We start from the raw sequence: 14,770 nt of genomic DNA on the forward strand, positions 1-14,770 counted from the left end.
ATTTGTAATTATAATTTTATTAATATCTTTTTAATATACATCTTCACAATTTATGAAAAAATGATCCTAATCGCGTGAAACTCGCGTTATTGGTTTGGACATACAAATCCTCAAATTGATCCAGCATAGTTCCTTTACCTAAAAAAATAAACACACACACATATATATATATATATATATATATACATACAGTAACAGTCAAAAATAGAGAAACATTTGTTTATTGCTCTCATATCGTATTTAAGTGATTGTATATTTAACTATAATTGCTATATATACAAATACAATTATTTCTCATATGCCTCGAGGAAAACCTGTGTGTTTGGATGTGAGAAAATTAATTATTTCCAAATATAAATCGGGTATAAAGCAATCGCATATTAGGCGCGAATTAAATCTAAATCGATGTGTTATTAATAAAATTATTCGTTGCTTTCATTTACGGGGAACAACTACGACTCTTCTCAAATCTGACCGACCTCGTAAAAGCACAAAAAGTGACGATTGAAGAATAGTAGGAACCTCCAGAGAAGATTCAAAGAAAACAGCGGTGGATATTTGCAGTGAAAATGGGCAGCTAAGAATACCATCTAGTACTGTGCGACGTCGGCTTAGAGAAAATGATCTTTATGGAAGGTCCGCAAAAAAAACCTTAATTTCGGCGAAAAATAGAGCGGCCCGTTTAGAATTCGCAAGAGAACACTTAAACTGGACGAAAGAGAAGTGGAAAACGGTACTATTTTTGGATGAGAGTAAATTTAGTTTATTCTCATCTTTGGGGGTTCTTTTCTGGATTTGGTGTAGGACCAATTGTAAGAATAGATGGAATAATGGATCGCTACAGGTGTTTAGAAATAATAAGAGATGTTATGTTACCATATGCGGAAGATAACATGCCTCTTAAATGAATTTTTCAACATGACAATGATCCAACGCATGCCGCCAAAATTATCAAAGAGTTTTTTGCCACCAATAATGTCAGTGTAATGAAATGGCCTCCTGAGAGTCCGGACCTGAACCCCATTGAAAACCTCTGGGACATGATAGATAAAAAAAATAAGACGGGATCATCCAGATAAATTTAAAAACAAGGAAGAACTATTTAGTGCACTAGAAGATGCCTGGAACTCAATTGAGCAGGAAACAATTAATAAATTATTAGATTTCATGAAAGAAGATGTAGTGCAGTTTTACTAAGTAAGGGCTATGCAACAAAATATTGATTAAATATATTTAATTTTTCAATTAAAAAATTTGTTTGTCTACTTTTGACTGCTGCTGTATATATACTATATGCACCCTCTGTAAATTTGACGAAAATTTTAACAAATATTGCACTGCGAAAAATCCCAAAATATCAAATTTCATGGCTGTATTTTGATATTTGTGTGAATCATTAAAAAAAGTTAAGTTTGCCTCCCTGTATCTCAAAAACTGAGCCGTTTTCAATATATATTTACGTAACATTTTCATCTTAAGAAAGTCTTCTATTGACGGTTAAGATCCTACTACTATAAACTGGAATACCCTGTATATCCAATAACCCCCTTTAAAAAAAACTTACAATCTTCCACGTCATATTGAGAAAACAAATCGACTTCCGTTATGATCAATCGGCGCACTTCCACTGCACCAATTTCCTCTAAAACCTATTAAAACGTTTCTTTAAAATTCCATATACTTATACTTCCCTAATTACCTCTAATAAATAGAAAACGTCCATAGGTCTCATATAACAAAACTTATCACAGACGGACAAAAATGGAACCTTCGGGTTCTCTATGCAGTAAGAGAACACTTGCGATAGCCACAGTTTAAATTTGTCCTTATCTAGACTCCCATCCAAATGTATCCAAGGAAAAGGTCTCGCTTTGTACCATTGGCTAATACTGTGAAATATCAGGGATTTATTATTACATGAAATTAAAAAAAAAAAGAAAAAATTACTCAATATTTTGAGAAGTGTCTGGAACCATGGGTGAATCTAGAGTCAAATCAACTCTGGATGTAACCTTGAAAGTGCTCATCAGCCAGGAGGATTGGTAATTGTGGTGCACGAATATTGGGGAGCAAATCCCCGTTCCCAAAATTACCTTATGCCTAGTTAAAACTTTGAGTATTGAGCATATATTGTTGGAGAAATTTCGCTGCAATTGAGAGTATAGTTGGCTGAAATAAACTGACAAATTTCCCCACCTTTAGCTCACAACCGCCCACACCGCACACTCCTTTATTCTTGATATAACTCACTATCGCATCGGCCATAGAAACATCCTCAATTGACCCTCCATTTCTGAGAATTTCATCTGCAGCAGCACCTTGATCTGGGGCTCCAATCAACATATCTCTAAAACACAAAGCTTGATTGACATACAAAAAACTGACAATAAATACATACTTTTCAACTCTTTCTTTTACTTGTTGGTAATTTTGCGCTTCCAGTGAGGCAAAAAATTGGTTATTTGACGATGGGCTTAAAACGAGAGACTCCAATGTTGGGTACTTCTGCACAAAGTGCTTTTTCATCAAATACGAGGCGCCATCGTCACTTTCTACTTCGTCGAATGTTTCGGTTAGTAGTTTGGTGAGATTGCTAATGTACGGTACAAGACGCTCTTCTGAACCGTTGTCTGGTTTAAGCATTTCTGTGAAGAAAACTCGAAATACAAGCAAGAATTGTAAAGACAGCAGTGATGTAAGAGTTTTGCCGGGTATGTAACCTATATAGGGTGTTTCAGAATTGCACGACACTATTTTGATGTATGTATCTCGAATATAAAGCAAAGGAAAAAATTCACATAAGCGTGTGTTCAATTGCGATGGGTAGCGAAATTACAGGGTGTTGAAAATGAAGAAAAAATTAGGTTTTTAGTTTATTGTGCTTCAACTACTGTATATAGAGCTACCAAATTTTATATTCGTATTAAGTAATAGGTGTTGCTTAATACGAGAGTAGATTGTCTCAAACTACTATGCAACGTAGTGTATTTTCTGAGGTCTTGATCCATAAAATCCTGTAGAAAGCCTTTGTTCATACATCACGTAAATTTTATTATTTTTCTTAAGTACCTAGAAATTTTAGAATTTCATTATTCTGTGATTCATTTTGTACTATTTTTCAAAAACCGAACGGATTTCACAGTATTATATGATTACTTTATCTTTCATGTTGGATAAATTCATGTGTTTAAAAAACTTTTTATGCTAGAGAATCTTTAAGCACCTTGCAAGACTTTGCAATATAAGACGTCAATTCAGTATCACTTACCCTCTTTGATTTCATCCAACGTCAACATCCTAACATCTCTGACACTCACGTTATTCTCTTCATCTGCATTAATCTCTATCTCAAAATCGACGAGCTCTTTCTTAATCTCTAACGTCAAAAGTTCGGGACTGGGACTGCGTACGCGTGCTGCGTCGATACATTCCGAAATCCAATGCTTTAAATTATCGATAGTGGGATTATCTTTCGCAGTTATGGACAAATCTAGGGGTTCATCATCGTCCAGAGAAACAATTTCCGGTTCAATTTCTTCGGGAGGCTTGGAAACTTCTTCAGGTACTGGAAGCTCATCTTCTTCATCGTCTTGAACAGAACTAAAGCCCAACTTTTCAGTAATGCTTTAGAGACTTCATAACATTCTCATACCTATTTTTAGTCATTTGTGGTTCTCCAGATTTAGCTTCATTTTTAAGCTTCGCTTGATACCTTCTGGCTAATTCATCAATCACTTCAGAGTGATCGTTTATATCCAGGTTTAAAACTAAGTGGTATTGAGGGAATGAGAAATTAAGAGTGATTTCGTCTAATATTAAAGACAGCATCTGGAAAGATATAATCAATTCAATATCAGTGTGTTGTGATTTCACCTGAAAATTTAACATAAATAATTATACTTCTCAGTCATGCTGATTAAAATTTTTGACGAAATGGTGAATATAAATTAACAGTTGCCAGCAAAACGGCAATTTTTTAAAAATTGTGACCAACGTTTGAGTGGAAAATTTCTTGACTTTTTCGCTTGATACGGTCTCTTCTAGAACAAAAGCAATTTTTTTTTTTATTTGGCTTCAATATTTCAGTTGAAAAATTCTCTTTTTCATAAAAGTTTTGCAAGGTCCTGTTTTTTAACAATCAACATCATTATATGGATTGCGCCACCATATCTTTTTGTATACAAATGAAATCTGCTAGCGACTTGTCCTAGATCGAACTCACCTCGTTCAGTCCCATCAACTGCCCGTGCTTTTTCTCCGTAATCGCACAGTCACTGAAATCTAATCCTTCTGCATTTTGTTGGGCTTTTTTAACGCACTCGTAGGCCTCCTCCATAGTGTCAAAATAAAAAGTGCAGCTTTGCGAGAATATGTAGTACATGGAAAGGCGATAGGGAGCGAAAAATATTTTTGAAGGGACCTTTCTGCGTTGCACCATACGGTGCACTCCCATTTTCAGCAAAATGGCCCGCAAATCTTCCTCTTTGAACTGTTGCAGTATCTTGTACGTTTGAAAAGTCCACTCTATGAATGTCCTAACATAAAACATGTTTTATTAATGGCGCATACTTACCGCTAGTGCCTCCCTTCTGACTTAGAGCACACACCACAGTACTTAATAAGGTGTCTCGAGTTACCTCGGCTAAATCCGATGGATTCTCGTAAACTCTCGACTTTTCCTCATAGGGTTGGATTATTGAGGCGTAAGTGTCTCGGTTAGATTCGCTAAAGAAGTCCAAATGGCTGTACCGTCCATGAAGGGCTAGTTCAACTTCCTTTTGATGCGTTATAAAGTAGAAAGATATGAATACGAAGGCACTTTGCAGCATTTGCTCTCGAATGGTCACTTTGGGATCTAAGAGAATTTTTGCAACTAAACTTCCATTCAACAGAAATCGGAGAACTTCGTTTCTTTTCGCCAAAAGTTGATTTGGATTTACAACCTCTCATACTTTAAAAACTAACCTGAGTCATTGTTTTGACCTTGTGCCATTAATCTTCGGAATGGGACGAAATACTTCTTGACCAGAGGAAGTTTATACAGGTTTGAAATTAGGTCTTCTATGTCGGATAGAATGGGCAGATTCTTCATTAAACTTCGCAAGCGATTTATGACCGTTCTGTAAAGATTTGTTAGTCGTTTTTATTTCATTCACATTTTCAGTTTTACCTGGTGGTCTTATCACGAGACTTCGGTGACACTCTATGTAACAAATCTCTAATCAGACGATAGCTGATTTTCTGGCAGTTTGCTCCGGGGGTTATAAATACTGATGCCATCTATAAAAGAAATTTAAGCTAGAAACATTTTGGCAGATCAACAGAAATATACCTTAAATAGAACCAGAAATCGGTCCTCGGTTTTCGACCAATGAGGTCTGTATCGGTTGCCCCCGAACTTCCAGGTAGTTGCCTTGTCTAAGGCGTCTTCCGCGCTGTCGATGCCCAAATTTCTCCATTTGAATTTAATTATTTGTTTAGTTCTTTTCGCTTGTACAGGCCTGGATTTGCCTACTTTTCTCTTTTTTTGCACCGTGGGCTGTTTGGTGAGGAAGTATTTGTTCGAAGGCGGTTTCAATGGCTTGACAAGAACTGCTGGCTTCTCGACCTATGCATTGTGAGAAATACTTAGAAGGGCAACCTCGATTAAGTAGCATTAAAGCATGGTTTATCCAACCCCTGATAATTTTGCTAGCAAGAGAATTTAAGCGATTTTATGAAAACTATATGGCTGGTATTATTATTAACCGTTGTCTAACCTCATCGAGTTTCAAGCTTTTAAGAGTCTCGATATCGTTGGTGGGAGCGAAATAATTCCAGTTCCGTCCTAAGTGAACCCACATCGACGAATCCAGACCGGCCGCACCTTTATGATCCCCCGGAATATTTCCATTATCAAGTCTACAAAAATTATCGATTACAATATGCCGGTAAACATATTATATGTACCTTTTAGCCTCAGCGTGAGTTCGAATTGCTTTGGCCTTCTGTAAACTGAACTTAATACTAGGATCCACAGTGACTCTAGCTTCAGCTTCGCCTGGTCTAGTCTCTCCAAGACGAGTTTGCATAGCTACGCGTAAAAAAGATACAATTCTGCAAAAACAGCCCGACTTAATAAATTTCCCCATACCTATTCGATTCATCGTTTCCCAATACTCAACTACATCACCGGGACTGTTAAATCGGAATCTAATTTCTGGATATTCCTTTTCTTCGATGTGAAGATTGCCTCTTGAAGCCGAGGAAGTGGTATCCCATAAACAGGCCTTGCGATTTAAATAAAAGAAGCTCTTTTCTTTGTCGTGAAATACCGAGGGTCCGAATTGCACCAGACCGCATTTACACAGCTCCAGCATTCGCATGATCATATCCGCGACAAATTTACGCCGATGCATCACCATAGTTCGAATGGCTGGTGATTGGTCGCGCAACAATAAAAACTTTTTGAACGGGTGCTGCAGCACCTCCTGAAGTTCGTCGGAGGTGAATCTAATGGCGAAGATGCAGCTAATTAGCAGCAGTGGCAAACGGAGAATTACATCGACAAGAAGCAGCCACCCGTCTTCCCAATTGTGGTGGAAAGGAAGTGGGGGGACGAAGGTTTTCCAGGAAATTTCTTTCGCATATACTGGAGGTAGATCTGCGAGCTCTGCTGCTGTAAGTTTCATCTATCAGAGGAATAAAATAAAAAAATCTGTATTAAAAAATATAGGTCGGTCAAGACCTTATATTGCTCAAATAGTTGACCCACTTCTTCCTTAGGCAATGCCGTAGTGTTCTGGGTCAGTTCGTAAACCAAGTAAAACAGAAATTGGTGCAGCAGACGTAATCTGGCGAATTTGGGGCGTTGACCCAAGCGCTTGCCATTGACCCTGGAGGGAACTTGCATCGCTCCAAGACTGGTAAGTTCCTGAATTTCGGACAAACTTTGAAGCACGTCTTCAGCAACGAAAGGAGACCTAATTGGAAATTCATTTTCTAATATAAATGAGTAGCAAAAACCTTCTTTTTAATCATTGACATTTACAAATCAGACGTCTGGATTTATTTCCGATTTTTGCACCAACTGCAGCAATATCGTTGTAAAATGTTATCAACGTTTGTTTAACATGTATTTATACATTATAACAAAATAAAGGACACTAAAAATTTTGGCTATATTGCCGTACTAGTGCAAGTGCTCGAATACGTCATATAACCGTTAGGCAATCAAGCTCACCTTGATTTCGTTTCGATTTTGGCTTTCACAGAATTTGGTAGAATTCTCTTCGTGTAAGCAAGACTTCTCTCTCGCAATTGATTGATGGTTTCTTTGAGTTTGTAATGATCCAGAGTCACTTTAGGATGGCAGATAAACCAGCAAGCTTTCTTGAAGTCTTCTTTGCGCACCGTGACATAGACGAGTTTTATGTAACCTTCGCTACATAGTCGCTTAAATATGCGATGCAGCGATTTGCGGTCTATTTTCTTGTCGTAGCCTAAAATTGAGAGGTATTGTACAATTTCCAAAAACACGAAAACGACTTACAATATAAAAAAAAACGTTTGATGCAATAACATATCTCACGGGGAACTATTTTTTTTTTAATTAAAAACATGTTGGTCATTCATCTCATCAGACTTTCCAAGCCACTAGTGATAACCACTACTGTTAGTTATTTTTTAAGTTCTATGATATTTTCAGTACAAAAAACTATATAGTTTTAACTCAGAATGGTATGCAATTTCAACTAAGCCATCAATTCCTACTGGTGTCTCACAATATCAAACTCATATTACTTTGCGATTCTTCACGTTTCCGCTATGCAAATCGAACAATTATATGGTTTCTCTTTTCTATGGCCCATAGAACCGCCCAAAAAGAAAATAATACTGACCCTAAAATCAATCTTACCCGATTTGGCCTCCTCGTCGACAATAATTTTCGCAATTCTATTCGCTTCTTCGAAAACCTCCACTTCCTGAATAATACGCAAAATCGCCAAAATTCTGGATAACACCCTTTCGGTGGTTATCTTTGACTTATCATGGACGTACTGCGTAATATCTCCTGAAAGGTCAACCGAGAAAAACAACCTTAAAAGTCAAACTAAATTTCAACAAACCCATTTTCAATTCTGCCTCTGTCCGCGACTCCTGCACTTCCATAACGAAATCTTGATTTTGATCTTCTTCTGTGTAAATCACTTTGGGATCATTCCCTAATAGGAACCCCAACACGCTAGCCTGCGAATCTGTTTTTTGGGCTTTCACAGGGAGAGGCGTATCTTTCTCTACAGTTTTTCGCTTCTCTGCCTTCTGACTAGTTTTAACAGGATTTAGGAAGTTAATTACCCGTTGTTCGCTAATATCCAAGTTGTCCAGTAATGCACGCAACAGAAAGGCTTTGGTAAAGTGGTCCGGAGAGAATTTAAAAGAAATAAAATCACCACTATTTGGACTAAGGGTGTAACTGATTCGACTATTGCTTTCATAAGTGAGCTGCAGACAGGCCACAGAGCTGATTTTAGGTGTTTTGAGGGTCAGTCTAAAGGGTGAAAAAGTAGCGTTTGGGGTGGAAATTAAAACTTCAGTTGTTGAGAGTGATTTCATGGGTTCTAAGGTTTCGCTTCTAAAACCTAGGAAAGTTATTTGGGGAGCTGGGAAGGAGGTTAGAGGGCAAGAGTCTATGGATAAAAATTCCAGATCTGCTTCCATTTTTTCTCTACAATACACTCTAAAAAGATTGCAAAATAAATAACCTTTTTGTCTGATTTTTAAGGTTTTTACTACGAACTTTTCTTTAGGTAAATCTGCGGCTTTTTTCTGTTGGCGCAGTCTTAATCTTTCAAGTACTTTACACGACTTATCAGAAGGCATTAAATGCAGGTCCTCAGGCTTGTAGTCAGCATTCTCAAGCAACTTTGTTGCAATGTATCTGAAATATTTGCAAATCAAAAAACGTCATTACCAATTTTTATGTGCTCACTGATTAACAGTCTGTCGACCCAAGTCACACTTCTTTACTATCACTAAATTGCGCCCTACTAGCCGTTTTAAAACTACTCTCAAACTGGATACATCTGCGTCAAAAGTATTCTGTAAGTCTACAGTGGCCGCACCCTCCAGACCTTTGATTAATATGTAATCAAACACATCTCTGATGAAATCCTTGTTGTAAACACGACGACCAACTAAATGCCCTTCCTCTTCTTTCTCCTCGTTTTCTTCATCTGAGGAGTCGGCTCCTTGACTATCTTTCAAAGCAGCAGAAATGTTGATATATGGATCTTTCAGCCGCATTAATAAAATCTTCCTCTCCTTCACCCTACTTTTTACCATGTATTCATCATATGTAGCGTCTTTATAATATTCCCTATAGGTTTTATGCTGCAAATCCAATGTCATTGAAAATACACTAATATGCAATGCCTATGGGAAACTTACAATATTCATATCAAAATATTTTGAATACTCTTGGTTTTTAAAAAGCATTTTAAATGAATTCAATGGGTCAAACAACTCCTTAACTTCCTCTAATGGAGCTGTACAATCAGGGCTGTTTTTCAATAAATTAACAATGTTCTCCAGCAAAACATGACTTTTTGATTTAATAACTTGAGAAAATCTCCTGTAAGAAAAATTTCCCTTATAAAGCAATGATTAAGAACTTATTAACAGTCACCTCAAATGAAGCAAACGACCAGTTTTACCCACAACTGCTGATGTAAGAAAGCAATTCTGTCGCACAACTAGATGCTCCTTACTCCACTTTTTGCAATAATGATGGATGCTTTTTGCATCCAGCCCAGAACCTACGGTCAAAGCCAAAGGCCCCGCAGTAATAGCTCCGAACTCCCTAGCTCTACCAATTCTCTCTAGCAGGCAATATTCATTTTGAACAAGCTCATAATTTGGATCAATTAAACCTCCCAGAAGAGCATATTTGCGAGCATCCTCCGAAGCAACTATGACCAGTTTGTTGCTGTAAAGATCAAAAATTTTGTTGAGAGATAATTTTCGTGCCGACTCAGTCACATCTACCCGGCTTTGGTAGGTTGAACAAGAGCCAAATTCTGTTCCTTTAGGTGCTGGTTCAACCTATAAGTAGTAAGATTAAAATATAAGGATAAAAATTTTGTTTTGTTACTATACCTTATAAATGTCAAGTGCAGAATAGTCAGCATCAGAGAAAGTTATGGGGGATCTTGGATGGTTCTCCCTATGTATGACCAAGGGCAATTTATCTCTTTCTGTGGGCAGTTTGAAGAGTCTTATGTCTTTATTAAGGCATATCAGGCTCCATATTCTAGTCTTTAGATTTAAAGGCAAATTTGCAAGTTTAAATGAGTGCTGAATACGTTTCCAAAGAGCTTCTAGAGTGATTCCATCTAAACCTTCAAGAGCAATTTCATCAAATATTGTATAGATTAAATTGCCCTTGGAGAAGTGTTCATAGCTACAAATAAAAAATAGACACTCATACATAAAATTTTTTAAAAACAGACCTTGATTTCACATGTTCTTGCATGTGGGAAATATCACACAATATGCAAAGTTCTGAGCTCTGACAGGCATGCCTTTTTTTGACCTCACTATACAGGACCACTCAGTTACTTGTGCAAACTATTTATTTAGTTGCATAAAAGAGGAACATGAGAATAGAAGGTATTCATATATGGTAGCAAAATATAGTTGAACCAAGAAGGAAATGGATTCTGACCAGTCAATATTATTTTTTGAAAAACTACAATTTAGACCTCCAAATACGTTATATGTTAGCAATTTTATAGCACCTGAGTGCCACTTGGTGGTGAAAACAATTCATCTGTCTGTCAGAGCCATTAAGGAGAAGTTATATACCTACCTGGCATTAAAATCATCATCATCAAATATATCATTTATAGGTTTGATTAGTTTCAGACATCTTCTTTTAGAACAAGGGTTTAAAAATGTCTCAACTCGTAAATCTTGAAATGCTACTTCCCCTTCGTGCTTCTGGTCGATTTGCTTCTGTTCAGCACTCTTGACATGTTTATCTTTTATCGAGCTTTTGTCACCACTATCCTTGGTTTGCTTCATGTACATATGAAGAATTTTTTCCAAGTGTTGCCCAGATTTTCCAACTGATTTAGCAGATTTTCTTTTCACCACCGTGACAGGTTGGGAAAACTTTGAGGTAATGAATTTGCCCATGTTTAAAATACAAGAAAATTTAAAGAAAGAATTATTATTGCTTTACGATTATAAGTTTGCTTAATCAATCTTATTATTTTTAATTTGACTTCCCGATTTATGCATTTTAGGGGTACGTTTTGTTGTTTGTTTATCACTAATAGATTGCAAAATCTAGGGATAACATTAACACTTTGCAATGCTTTGAAATGTCACTTTAGAGGGCACAACAAATCGTGAGGATGTATACAAATTTTGCACTGCGCAGGTTTCTTAGACGTTGCGCAATTTCCATAGTTCCTCAACTTAGAAAATAATAACATTTCTGTTTATTTACTATTTTATTGCCATTTCTATATTTATTCAGGTGTTTTTTTAATATTTAATAACACATAAATAAGATTATTTTTCTAAACTCTTACAACCTTCACGCATGTAAACCAATTTTTGAGTATTTCTGTGGCCATGAAAACAGTTGCTACGTTTAGATTAAATCTTCTTTGGTAAAATGGACATAAAAAAATAAATAGTACATATTTTGCATATTAGCAATAAAGTATCTTAAACTTGACGCATGCGCAGAAACTTAATTTTTGTATCTGATCTTCCAGGCACTAGTAATAATTTTTAAATATTATGTTACCCTTATGTGCCATTGTTCTTATAAGCTTTATCAAATGCATATTGACGTCAAGATGAAAGTGGTACTTGTCAATTAGGGCTGCTTTATGAGAGGAGCGAAAAAGAGAAAAAAAGACAGAGAGGGAAGCGGAAAAATCTTTTAAATTTGAATTTTCCTCATTTCTACATCTTTTGGCAAACCTTTGGAGATTTTTTCTGTAGCATCTTTTTGCACCCTTAATTGAGACCAAGAACAGTTTACATGTATCAATTACTTTTTTTTTTATAAACAAATATCCGTTCACATAGATCAGTTTGAGCGCAGTTTTGCATTTGTGATCTGTTTACTCTAACCTAACTTTCCGATCTATACCTATTTTCCCAGTTCTTTTCCTTCAAGTTTTCTTATTTACCTCATACGTTACTATACACAAGAATGGGTAAAAACCAGCGTCACAAAAAAAACATAAAGGCCGAAAAAGCTAAAGTAAAATTGAAATCCACCAAAACCAAGTTCCTCCCAAAGGGTCAAAATGTAACAAACACTGCCTTCAAAGTTAGAGCCATTGTGTTGTCTGAACAGCTTAAAGACAAGACTTCGGAGTCAATTTTAAGTAAGCGTAAGCTGAACATTAAAGTAGGTATCGTTGAAATTGAAAATTAATGCTGCTACATAGGTATTTTATCCAGGACTTGTTGAGTCGTGTAAGGCATTACAATGAAAATGTTAGAAATAGTGCTTGTGAGGAACTGTCGGAGGTTGTAGGAGTGTTTACTGAGGAAGTTGTTCAACAACATTTATCCCAAATTACTTTGGCAATAAGTGGGTTAATGCAGGATCGACAAACAAAAGTGAGAAAGTCTGCGGCAAAAGCTGTTGCTGCAATTTTGGAACATGTAAGTATAATTTAAATATCGTTGAAGAATTTTTAAGTAAAAACTTGCAGGTCCCTTACGAAAAACTTGTGCCTTTCTATCATTTTTTTTCAACAAACCTTCGATGTGCCATGACCAACATAGATAGGGGCATACAAGAGGATTCCCTTAAATTTTTAGATTGCTTCATAGATTATAAGTGCGGGCTTATAAAACAAGCCTCAGAGAATCTTCTACCAGATTTTTTATCACTCATTTCAAAACTACGTAGAGACTCTGAGGTTGGCCGTACGTTAACTCTGAACTTAGGCAGTAAATTAACCAGTGTTGCCTGGAGGATTAAAGTTTTAAGCCGCCTGTACTCAATTTTGGGAATTATTTTGAAGGCTAATAAAGAGGATGATTTTACCTGTGTTGAAACACTTGAAGGAAAAGGGAATTTCCCTTTGTATAAATGGGATGTGTGTTTAAAACTAGAGAGTGATTCTCTAGATATGTTTGCCCTGCCTAAAGTAACTGCTAGTAGAGACAATATCAACAGACATATAGTAATGTTGGTGCCTTTGTTATATGAGACTTGGCTGGAAGTTATTCCAGAGGAAAAAGGACCAAAAATTTCTTCAGGTTTTAGTAATTGGAATATTATATTAAGGGTGGTTTCCAAAAAAGTTTGAATTTTAGAAAGCTATGTGTTAACTAAAGAGGTGGCTTCCCTGTTGACATGCATTACCAACACTTTATATTTGCTATGGAAGTATGTTAAAAGTATTGACAGTGCAAATATTACATTAGTAAGTTGGTTTTTTATAATTTAGTCTTTAAAGTAAATTAAAAAATTTGCAGCAAAGTGTTTTCTTATGTCCAGAGGGTCAAAAATTCCTCATACATCTTTTAAACAACTTTCCATACAACCACTCAGGTGCTCGATCAACTAAAAGCACCAAAAAACTTAAGCTTTTTGAGCAGAACACTGATCCAAAGTGCGTTCAGGAAAACTTGCTTATCTGTTTCTTATATCTGACACTACATGTAAACTGCACAAATAGCAACTTAAAGCAGGAGTCAGGGCCTATTGTGTCATACATTACAAGTGAGTTGCACTTTCCTTGTCTTCAGAATTTGTTATAAATAATACTTTTAGATGTACTGACAAGTAAAGGAACCTTAAAAGACAGCAGTTGGAATTGTTTATTTGAGCTTCTCTCAGAGTGTTTGGGAAAAAATGAGGGGAAGTGGGTAAGAAGTGGGGTAGATGTTAGGATGTTTTTGGAGAACAGCATTGTTTGCTATCAAAATAAAAAGTTTGATCCAGAGGCCAAATTTAGATTGTTCCAGATATTGGCGGGTGTTGTTGATAATAACCAGCTGAACAGGTACTCAACTGCAAAAACCTTTATACTGAATATACAATTGTTTCTTCATCTTAAAGGAATCAAAAATATCAACAGTGGCTCTCTACACTACCCAACCTGTTATGTGAACCTTTTATATCTTACAGCACCATATTGGAGCTTTTGAAGTTGGCTAAAAAGAATTGCCATGCTTTTACTACTGCATTGCTCAAAAAGTTGCCTGAAATTCTTACAAATTTAGAGGATTTGAAAATTGATTTAAGTTCTCAGCCTGAGGATCAAGCAGAGAGGTGTTTGGCTGGGATTTTTTATTACTTGCCTACAGGGTCAGAAAAAGAGTTGGCTTTAGTTACAGAGTATTTCCACAAAGGGGGTAGATTTAAGAGGCATTTTGCAGAAGTTTTGAGTCTGAGGTAAGTAGAAATTTGCATTGTGTTATAGTTTAGATGAGACTTTTTTCCTGTTTCCATTAGGAAAGAATTGCGGAAAATTTAGGAAAATAAAATTGGGCTCTAAAGTACTCTGAGTTTGAGATACTGAGTAATAAATATTTTATCACTGTTGTTTCTTTTATTACTACCCTTACTATTGCTCCCTCAGTCAATGCCTCAGACTTCGTGCCATTCTCCTTACTCCCTTCTGTCTTCCTTGTTGATCGCTTGAATCTTTCCTTGTATGAGAGTGATTAATTCAAAAGTGTTCAGGAGCATTACCAAATTGCAAGCCGCCTAGAAAAGAACATTTACTGGCCAATTTCCAAACGG

The 14,770-nt window shown here is 36.3% G+C and overlaps 2 protein-coding genes across 3 annotated transcripts; one reads left to right on the forward strand and one right to left on the reverse strand.

Annotated features, from left to right (window-relative positions):
* Position 1: 1 nt before the first annotated feature.
* LOC136347542 (general transcription factor 3C polypeptide 1) lies at positions 2–11,662 on the reverse strand. Of its 2 annotated transcripts, none has more exons than XM_066297617.1 (26): positions 10,850–11,662; positions 10,138–10,441; positions 9,668–10,083; positions 9,430–9,613; positions 8,972–9,372; positions 8,780–8,920; positions 8,109–8,719; positions 7,898–8,053; positions 7,223–7,481; positions 6,728–6,962; positions 6,134–6,671; positions 5,950–6,073; positions 5,760–5,901; positions 5,333–5,608; positions 5,171–5,280; positions 4,966–5,120; positions 4,574–4,855; positions 4,223–4,524; positions 3,653–3,828; positions 3,269–3,600; positions 2,399–2,645; positions 2,197–2,347; positions 1,948–2,147; positions 1,700–1,889; positions 1,565–1,649; positions 2–138 (listed from the first exon to the last, which is right to left on the reverse strand). In XM_066297617.1, exons 1-26 carry the CDS (start codon positions 11,176–11,178, stop codon positions 44–46), a joined length of 6,441 nt encoding a protein of 2,146 aa, XP_066153714.1. In that variant the 5' UTR covers positions 11,179–11,662; the 3' UTR covers positions 2–43. The 2 variants fall into 2 exon arrangements, with proteins under 2 accessions (XP_066153714.1, XP_066153715.1); XM_066297618.1 differs by lacking the exon at positions 10,850–11,662 and having other exon boundaries at positions 9,668–9,967; positions 10,027–10,083; positions 10,138–10,306.
* Positions 11,663–12,062: 400 nt separating this feature from the next.
* LOC136347546 (testis-expressed protein 10 homolog) lies at positions 12,063–14,566 on the forward strand. The gene is made up of 8 exons (XM_066297628.1): positions 12,063–12,415; positions 12,469–12,675; positions 12,726–13,278; positions 13,336–13,445; positions 13,498–13,744; positions 13,796–14,027; positions 14,084–14,419; positions 14,480–14,566. The coding sequence occupies exons 1-8, from the start codon at positions 12,215–12,217 to the stop codon at positions 14,499–14,501; spliced, it is 1,908 nt and encodes a 635-aa protein (XP_066153725.1). The 5' UTR covers positions 12,063–12,214; the 3' UTR covers positions 14,502–14,566.
* The last annotated feature ends 204 nt before the right edge of the window (positions 14,567–14,770 follow it).

Source organism: Euwallacea fornicatus, chromosome 29 (assembly GCF_040115645.1).
Source record: "Euwallacea fornicatus isolate EFF26 chromosome 29, ASM4011564v1, whole genome shotgun sequence".
Classification (NCBI taxonomy): Eukaryota; Metazoa; Arthropoda; class Insecta; order Coleoptera; family Curculionidae; genus Euwallacea; species Euwallacea fornicatus.